General features: G+C 33.6%; 2 protein-coding genes across 2 annotated transcripts; both read right to left on the minus strand.

Moving 5' to 3' along the window:
- Positions 1-220: 220 nt before the first annotated feature.
- LOC131039186 (rust resistance kinase Lr10-like) lies at positions 221-2,040 on the minus strand. The gene is made up of 2 exons (XM_057971865.2): positions 1,422-2,040; positions 221-1,332 (listed from the first exon to the last, which is right to left on the minus strand). The coding sequence occupies exons 1-2, from the start codon at positions 2,038-2,040 to the stop codon at positions 221-223; spliced, it is 1,731 nt and encodes a 576-aa protein (XP_057827848.2).
- A 3,388-nt stretch (positions 2,041-5,428) lies between these two features.
- LOC131039185 (cyclin-dependent kinase F-4-like) lies at positions 5,429-6,154 on the minus strand. The gene has a single exon (XM_057971864.2). The coding sequence runs from the start codon at positions 6,152-6,154 to the stop codon at positions 5,429-5,431; it is 726 nt and encodes a 241-aa protein (XP_057827847.2).
- Between the last annotated feature and the right edge of the window lie 3,476 nt (positions 6,155-9,630).

Here is a 9,630-nt window from a genome sequence, read left to right on the forward strand (position 1 = left end):
AGCAAGAGTCGATGCATTTGTATAGGGCCTGCAAATTTCTTCACAAAATTATAACGCGAAATATAAGAATAGAAACTTCAACAGTGCTAGCGACGGGTGCAACTTTTTTATTGTAAATCTTTCTCGAAACATTTGACTTAGATAATTTTCAGTGATATAATAAGAAGAGCAATTATAATACAGCTGATGTTTCAAACCTTGTGTTTACACCTCACCGGTTCTAGTCTATGACCAAAGATTCAGGCGACAGGAATGGAGGTAGCGGGGAAGGAGAAGAGTCGAAAGGAAAGGGAGGATTACTCACATCATCACCATTGCCTTCCAACATTTGAACCACGCTTCTCATCGCTGGCCGGTTTGCAGAATTGTGTTGGATGCACCACAATCCCACTTTTGTTAGCCGTATTGCTTTCTCATCGTCTATGCATCCTCTCTCTCTTGAAACTTCTCTTACCCTCTTCTCTAACTCCCCATTTTCTATCAACTTGAATGTCCACTCTGGAAAATAAATTTGACTGGACCGGCTTGCCTGCAAATTAATATTCTTCCTTCCTCCAACCATCTCCAATAACACTATTCCAAAACTGTAAACATCTGATTTGTCCGTTACAGGACCCAAATTTCTGTACCAAAGCTCTGGGGCAACGTACCCTGGGGTTCCTCTGGTTTTGGTGAGTGATATGTGATTGTCCCCCTTCCCACAAAGTTTAGCCAGACCGAAATCAGCTACTTTGGGTATGAAATCCGCATCCAAGAGTATATTGTGAGGCTTAATATCGAAATGGATGATGCATCTGTTGCAGTCTTGGTGTAGATACGCAATCCCACGAGCTGCGCCCAAAGCAATTGAATACAACTGGTCCCAATTGAGCATCTGTTCTTTTCCTTTTTCTACAAATATAAACTTTTCCAGAGACCCATTCACCACGTACTCATAGACAAGTGCTCTTCTAGCTTCTTCGAAGCAATAGCCCATCAGTCGAACCAAATTAACGTGATGGATCCTTCCGACGGTTGCAACTTCGTTCATGAACTGGCTCTCACTGTGTCTCGAGTGATCCAGAATTTTTACAGCCACCATAGTACCGCTAGAAAGCTTTCCTTTGTAAACCACACCAAAAGCGCCTTCACCCAATTTATCTGTAAAATTGTTGGTGATCTTCTTCAGTTGAGAATATGAATACCTGCTTGGCATTTCATCAACATAATCATGAAGGAATTGCTCCACCTCGGAAGAAGGCCTTGAGTTCCGATAATAAAGTACGACCACTGCTGCAGATATCAACAAGCCTGCCGCTCCACTAGCAACACCTATTACAACTCCTCTTTTGCCTATCAAAATATGTGCACCGTTACAGACATCAATCATCAGACTAGAAAGGAAAAAAGATATTACTAGATGTTTGAATGAAGAGTAATACCTTTGGGGCAGTGCTTTGAATGAGGTCCATCCTGGCAAAAGCATAAGAAGTCCCCTAACTGAGGAGTTTTATACCCACAAAAGCCCTTACTTTTTTCACAACCTCTACAAGTATGCTCTCGTTCTTGGGGATAAATCCATTGCACTGTTGCTGCTGCAACGTGCACCATTCTGGGGGAACATGAGAGATTCAGATATTCTGGTGGATATGATACACATTTCTCACCACACATATAAACTTCTTCACTTGCGTTGCTCACGTTGATGATATTAAAGATTTTGTTGCCCGAGTCCCAGGTTGAATCGATCAGATAAGAAGATGTGCAATCTTGGAAAATCTTGTCATTTGTTAGCATAAATGTCCGATTGTCAAAGAAAACCTGTAATATTGTGTAGTTGGTGTTCCCTATTCCAATTACTGGACGTACCTCCTGCACACAGTCGATCTCAAAGCTTGGGAGGCCACAACTGCCATTTCCTACGCCGAAAGGAAACGTGAAGCTTTTGCTCCCACATGTTTGATTGCTTTTGCAATATTCGTACTGCGGATCAACGCATAGAGAGCATCGAAAGAAAAGGGTGCAGACAGTAACGCCAACCAGAAGACTTAGAGGAAGCATTTAGAGACTAGTGAAAGATGGACAAAGAATTCGAAGCGATTGAACCAATGCTATACTGAAATATGCATTTTAAGGAATAGAAATTCAGATACCATTGGGATGAGTCCAATAACGTTAAGCCAAAAATCAGAGTATTTAGTACCAAGACCTAGACAACCAACTAGTGATAATGGTAGAAGTTGACCTGGTTCGATGATACTCTAATGTTGTCTAGAAGCGTAAGTGGTGGTCAATGGATTCTGTGTGTCGCTTTGTGATACCTTATGCACGTCTTTATTTAGTTGACCCGTACAATTTTTAAATGAACATTTGACTTGTAATTGTGCTACAGCATGTCGTTGAGTTGTTTCAAATCATATTTATAATGCTACAATATATTTTTATTGAGTTTTTTAAGTTACTTTAAGATGACTTTTATTCAAATCACTTGAGGAAGATTATTTGTTATTCAACTTCAAGAGGTCTATCTATTTGTTATTCAACTTCAAGAGGTCTATGTTAATTCTACTGCAAGAGGTTTACATTTATATGTTTAGTCTTGGTATTAAGTAGTAATAAGAAATAAATAAAAGGTTATTTTTAAGATAAGTCATTTATAATATTAGTTGATTTATAAAATTATTTTCATTTTTGGAAAAATAATCAAATAAAGATAATATTTTAAAACTTTTAATTTATCTAGTCATCAATTTTTCATATTATCACCAAATCAATATGTCAATACAAAGAATAAAGTAAAATTTATAAAGGGCTTAACAAGAAGAGAAAAATAGTTGGCAAAAGAAAAGAAAATATGAACAAAGATCATAACAGGGCATTTAAATACTTTATTGGTCTAGCCTAAAACTTAATTCTATATAAACCAATGTAAATGCTTATAGTGATGATCCATATTGGGACCACAAAGGCTCAATTTATTTTGCATGTAATACCCCACCCCCAATTCACTAATTATCCAATGCAAGAGCATAGTCCCATCTTTATCATATGTCATATCAACCATATTAAAACGCTTATGTATAACCAAAGTTATGGTAGGCATTGAATCAATATCACCACCAAAGAGATCTATCAAAAATATTAGTGGAAGCATAGATATTAAGCATGCCAAAAGTATGATTTTCAATATTTAAGAAAGTCCAAATCACTTAACTAGTGGGATCACAATCATGATCAGCCACATGCTAGAGCCACCTGGGAGAGAGAAAGATGACAAAACCTCTTTAACTTATCATGATTACTAGGAAATATGTATTAGCTAGCTAAATAACATTACAAGCTACCAAAAAAAGATACTAGTAATTTTAAACTCTTACAAATAGAGGATATCCAATGCTAATTTTTTAATGAGCATCTCTCATAACATGCTTCATAGAGACATCAATACAACCTCAAACATTCTAGAAAATAAAATTTTATTAACAAGAAACAAGAGGCATGTCATCTCTATCAAACCCTTCAAGAGAAGAATAGTGATTTTATAATTTAGCATTCAAGAAAATTCTTAATTGGTTGTTGGGAATCAACATCTTTCTTTTTCCCACAAAAATTTGCCTTCCCTTAAACACCTTAATGGACTCCAAGAATGATCCAGGTACATAGGAGAAGGAAAGGAACCAATAGTATTCTTTGGATGTGAGGATAAAACAAATACTAACTACAACAATCTAGAAAAATTAGGCCAAGAAGCCTCACTAATAGAAGAAGGTACCTCTTTCCCCTTCTCTAAAGGGTTTGAAGACACCCTTGTTTAGGAAATAGCAAATGAGTAGTTAATATTAATTGAAGGCTTTGTTTGAGTTCTACCAAAACCAACAATTCTATATTTGTGATTCTCAATTATAGCCCACCCTTCATCATTTTTTGAGGAGAAGCCTCAGTATGCTAGGAAGAAGGCTTATTAGGAGAAGAGGCTAAACGACAATCCTTAATATTATGATCAAATGGCTAACACCTAAGGCAAGTATTTAGTAAGCTAAGGTAAAGAACACACTAGGTGTGACATAAATGGCCAATCTACATAGCTACAAACTCTTTGAAATCCTTAGAAATATCATTCTCTATACGTACAATTTTTGGGTGAGCCAAATAAAAAATTTTAAGCTCAAGGCAAATGACCTTGCTAAGTGAGGTAGCAATAGTGGCTAAAATTTCAAAAAAGTCAATGCAGCCCTAGAAATTTATACCATATAAGTATACAAAGTATCTTTTCATCTAGGATGGAAGAAAGTTGGATGTCCAAAGTTGAAAAATCAAGAGAGACACACGAACATACCATGAGCCATGTTTAAAGATAACCACTACATGACTACCTTAACAAAATAGAAGAGAAAAAACTTTAATAGGATTTTGGACTACATCAACCTAAATCTCATGTAAGGCCCAATATTTATTAGCCCATTCCCTAAGCATAAATTCTAGGAGAGTTCTCCCAACAAATTATCCTTTAAAATAAAATGCTCTAGTCATTTACAAGCATTATCAAACTCAATAATATATAAAATGATATATGCTCAAATATCAAATTGTTTGCATTGTGAAAAACCTTCAACACTTACTTTTGAGAACACTTGTTTGATAGAACCATTGTCCAAAGTTACAAAACTGTCAACACAAAATAAAACTACTAGAATGATATAATTTGAGACCATATAAAAAACCATCCAAAAATAACTTACAATAAAAGCAAAGGATTAAGAGGTTTACTATATCAAAGTCATGGTGTGACATGAGAACGAAAATGGACTTCTAAAAGAGACCCAAAGCCTTCATAAATAACTATTTTGATTTACTATTGTTTTCCCTATTTTTGTAGACAGTGGATTTAATCCAATCCACACATTTTTATTCATTTTTATATTAAACTTGAACACATACAACATTTAGTATCGGTTTACTTAATCCAAAACATAATTTTAAAGCTATTTATGTACATTTATTGAATGTTCTCCAAGTAATCCAGGCACTGTACTAAAATACCAAATCTAATCTGAAAAACAGTTAACGCCATGCACGTCGATCTAAAATTATACCTGAACCTTTTTCTCTGGAAATCCTAGCCAAACCCTTTTCTTTAGAATTTCTTGAAATTCTACCCACACATCCCTGAATGCTTCTTTCTTCTTTCTCACTATTAAAAACTCCGGAGCGATCAAATACCACATTCCGCGATAGCACACTATTCGTCTGATACCTGAAAAACTTTGGATTCATAGTATTATTACACGACTGGAAAAAAAGGGTGGCTGAGTGCTTGTTTTACAGTGGGTCTGCATTTGGGATCCCATGAGCACAAACGCTTTACAAGATCAATCACTTCCTCACTCGCAATCGACATCAATCTACGTAAATTCTTCCTACAATTCTCCCCATCAAACTCTTTTGGAAACTAGTAGTCCAATGACTCTGCTAACTTCAATCCCTCAGGCCATGTCTTTTCATTGGGGCATCCAATCACACAGCATATGTTATAAATCTGATTTCTCCAGTCACTTCTACTTCCAAAAATGGGTTCAAGACCATAGAACTGAGCTATTATGACTCCAAGTGACCACATATCAATGGCGAAATCATAGGATGATGATTTGAGCAGAAGTTCAGGCGCCTTATAGGCTATGGTTCCAACATTTGGATCCAAGGGCTCGTTCTTTTCCATTTTCTCCTTCATGTTAATAGCAAACCCAAAGTCTGAGATTTTGATTTTGTTTCCCTTCAGCAAGAGATTTTCAGGCTTGAGATCACGATGGCAATACCCAAGTCCATGCATGTATTCCAGAGCTTTCAAAATCTTAAAACATAGTCTCTGAACTGTTCTACTCAAGGAGGGCTCTTTTCTATTCTTAATGATTCTCCATAGATCAGAATCCATGTATTCTAGTACTATATGGAGGTGCCCTCCTTCCTCGTAGGTGTCCCGTAGTGATACAATATTGGGGTGTTGAAGTGCACGTAGTGACTTCTCTTCTTCCTTGAAGAGGGATTCATAAAACCCGTCATTCTTTTTATTGTGCAATCTTTTGATCGCCACTACTTCATCAATCCATTTGTTAATGGCCTTCCAAATAGTCCCATAACCACCTTCTCCCAACTTCTCAATCAGTCGATATTTACCCATCGTTTTGCTTGCTTCCTTTGGGTAGCAAGCATGCCTGTAATTTAAAGTTTTTGGTGGATACAGCTAGTAGTTGTGTCCTTAGTTGCAAAGGTTGCAACTCTTACTTTTTGTAATTTTTGTCATAACATGATTAACTTTTTTTCTAGTTTTAAAATAAGAAATACTTCATCGGTTGAATTAAAACTAGTAGTGTCCTAAGGTTAGGTAGCATGAGATTTAAATGTAGTGACTACTCTTTAAGAATATCTCTTATTTTAAATTGATTTTTAATAATCTGTTAGAATATTAAAATGTTGTTAGCTTTAAATTAAATTCATAATAGATCAATTAAGTTTATTTAATATTTAAATGTCTGTATACAAGAATATTAACATAATAAATCAACTTAATACAATAAAGTTTCAACTTTCTAACATTGTTTTTATCAATATAAAAAATGCAACAAATTGATTGAGTTTGTTTTAGTATTTAAATATTTGCTTACAAGTATTTGATATAGTATTAATATGTTATAGCTTGAAGTAACTATAATTTAATTTTAAAGTTTATAATTTTTTAAATTAATATCAACTAATATTAAAATTATAGCAAACCTATAATTATAGTTATGATATATAGTAAACAATATTATCATTGTAATTGAATAAGTACAACAATTATAATATAGTTACATTAGAGGTCTAATTATACATTTTAGGCTGGATGGTGAAAGGATATAAAGTACAGGTAATGTAAACAAGAAAAATATATATTAAATAGTTTTGAATTCACACTACAACATAACTAAATTATTTATATATGAACTCAGTGTAGAATAATTAATGATCTTATTCATTTCAAGGAGGTTTGAGCTTAGGCGTATTGATATTTCAATCTTAATTCTTTATTTGCATTTGAATCTTCTCACCAATGGTCATCTATACATTTCATGGCTATGTGTCTAGCTTGAATTTATTCTTTTAAAGTTATTAATAGTGAAATAATTCAACATTTGTGTTTGTATCTTGTTTCTTAATATTTGGGCCAAGATGGTCGATTCTTGGTTAGTGTTACCTTAGTGCATCATGTATGGTTATATAAAAGGGTTAGACAACCTAGTAAAATTTGGTAAACACAATCACACATCAACACATGAGAACACCAAATATATGTGGAAACCGAGAAGGTAAAAACCATAGTGAAAATAATTGCTTAGATCTAATGCCCAAATCCAACCTCACAAAGATAGTAGAGAACTTACAATATTTTGTAGGCACCAACCCACAAGAATTACAACTCAATATGGAGACACCAATCCCCAAAGATAGTTACAGGAACAAAACCACAAGAGACACCAATCCCCTAGTTTAAGAACTAAGCACCAACTCATACATTGAGGTATCGAGCTCAATTACAAGCAAGAGACACAACAGATATATTATATGGACCTTCACAACTCAAACTTCGACATCTATCTGATATGATCTACATCAAAACACTCATGGTGTATAATATTTGCATCTTACTTTACACACATCAACACATATGTACTACTCCTAACTGAGTAAACAACTTGCACAACTTTTTGTCACTTCCACCAATCACATGGCATTGGAATGAACCTAGATAAATAATTTATATGCATTCTAATGTAAATTACATTTACATGTCAACCTAGAATAGATTTACAATATATTTAAGTCAGCTACAAACATTTTCCTTATGTCAAACATGTAGTTGTCTTAGTCCTAAAGCCAACAAATTACACTAGGTGTAAGGACACGCTATGTGTTACCCAACATGAACTCAATTCGTCCCATATTACCTTCAATAGGGACACACTATGTTTCACCCAACATGAACTCAACTAGTCTCAAATTACCTTCATATTATTCCTTCAATTGGCTTACCATTCTCTTGTGCATCCATTAAAAACATCAAAATAGATAATTGTCTATCATAGTGTGCATTTAGGAATAGTCACAACCTTATTACCATTTAATCTCAACCTCTAAAACTCTATAATATGATACATCATATGTAACTTTACTTTACTTCCAAATTAAAAGTCATAAACATCAATTGTGGTAGATTGTGGTACCAAACACCAAGACAATGCAATAGGTGCACATATTCTCTCTGAGAAATAGACCTCATAATCCTACCATAGACACTTTTGAGCCTCTAAAAATGTGTTGGACTGTCACAACCCTCCTTTATCACCTTTGGATTTAAATACAAACTCTATTATATTTCTTTTGGATAAACTATTGAATGAATATTATAAAGGAATAAAAATAATAAAACACACACACACATGGAAAATATTTTTTTTTTCTTAATTGTTTATTTAAATTTCCTCACCCAAATTATGGCACATGTTGTAGGAAGAATAAGAAGCTTCTAGAGGCTTCTCCACCACCTTGCATGTAACTCCTCCCACTAAGTCTAATCAATTTGCATGAAGGCCAAATTCGGATAGAATCTCTTTTTTTTAATTAAAAATTTAAGTAGTGGAATTTGGGGATTTTTCTTATAAAAGATATGCAAGTTTTCAAAAAAGGGGGTTGGTTATTCCATAAAGAAATTCTTCAAGTAAATTTTTCTTTGGTAGTCATATTTCATTTTTCAACTAAGATTTTGCTTTGGAGGACTTCTTTCAAGTTTGAAGGATCAAGGGAGATTCATAGGGGATTCTACACCATTTTCAAGCATCCAGGTTCTTTCAATTTAGTTTTTCATGCATCTCATCCTTGCTGCAAATAAGAATTAGATTCATTTGTTTAAGAAATTAGATCCATTAGTTTCAAATTTTTGATAAGAAGTAGATTAATTTGTTAAAAAATTAGAATCATTTGTTTCAAAAAAATTTGATAACAATTAGATTCATTTGTTTCATTTAGATCCATTAGTTTCAAAAAAAAAATTTATAAGAATTAGATACATTTGTTTAAGAAGTTAGATCCATATATTTCAAATTCTTGATAGGAATTAGATTAAATTGTTTAAAATTTCTTATTAAGATTTAGATCGATTCTTGCTGAAGAACTAAATTAGAACCATCTTTATTTCCTTTCTCTAGAATCATCTCTCTGGTTATTGATTAGAAATCTGAATCTCATCCTTTAAAGAGATTTCGCTATGATTATTTCCTCTATATCTGGTTATATAAACTCTCTGTCTAGAAAAAAAATTAGTTGAAAGTAAGGATAGATTTCACTGCGATTATTCTAAATTTCTCCCTGTAATATTTAAATCTATATGATTATTCTTTTTATCTCTGTGAATAACTCTCTGTGAAGAAGCAAAATATAAGTTTATCTCTGTAGTTTTAGATTGAAAATCAGATTAAAAACACACCTTATGAGCTTGCATTTACCAGCATAATCATCTATCTTTCATGGCTGGAAACGATTATTTTCTCTGGATTGTTTATCTCTGAGAATAAACCTCTGTGAGGAAGCAACATATAAGTTTATCTCTGTAAATTTTATGAG

The sequence above is a fragment of the Cryptomeria japonica genome, chromosome 2 (genome assembly GCF_030272615.1).
Source record: "Cryptomeria japonica chromosome 2, Sugi_1.0, whole genome shotgun sequence".
NCBI lineage: Eukaryota > Viridiplantae > Streptophyta > Pinopsida > Cupressales > Cupressaceae > Cryptomeria > Cryptomeria japonica.

What these genes read in the sequence shown, in the direction of transcription:
- LOC131039186 (XM_057971865.2), bottom strand. Translation starts at nt 2,040, where the DNA reads ATGCTTCCTCTAAGTCTTCTGGTTGGCGTTACTGTCTGCACCCTTTTC. An exon ending in TTCAAAGCACTGCCCCAAAG is followed by an intron (nt 1,333 to 1,421) that starts GTATTACTCTTC and finishes ATATTTTGATAG; the next exon opens with GCAAAAGAGGAGTTGTAATA.
- LOC131039185 (XM_057971864.2), bottom strand. Translation starts at nt 6,154, where the DNA reads ATGGGTAAATATCGACTGATTGAGAAGTTGGGAGAAGGTGGTTATGGG.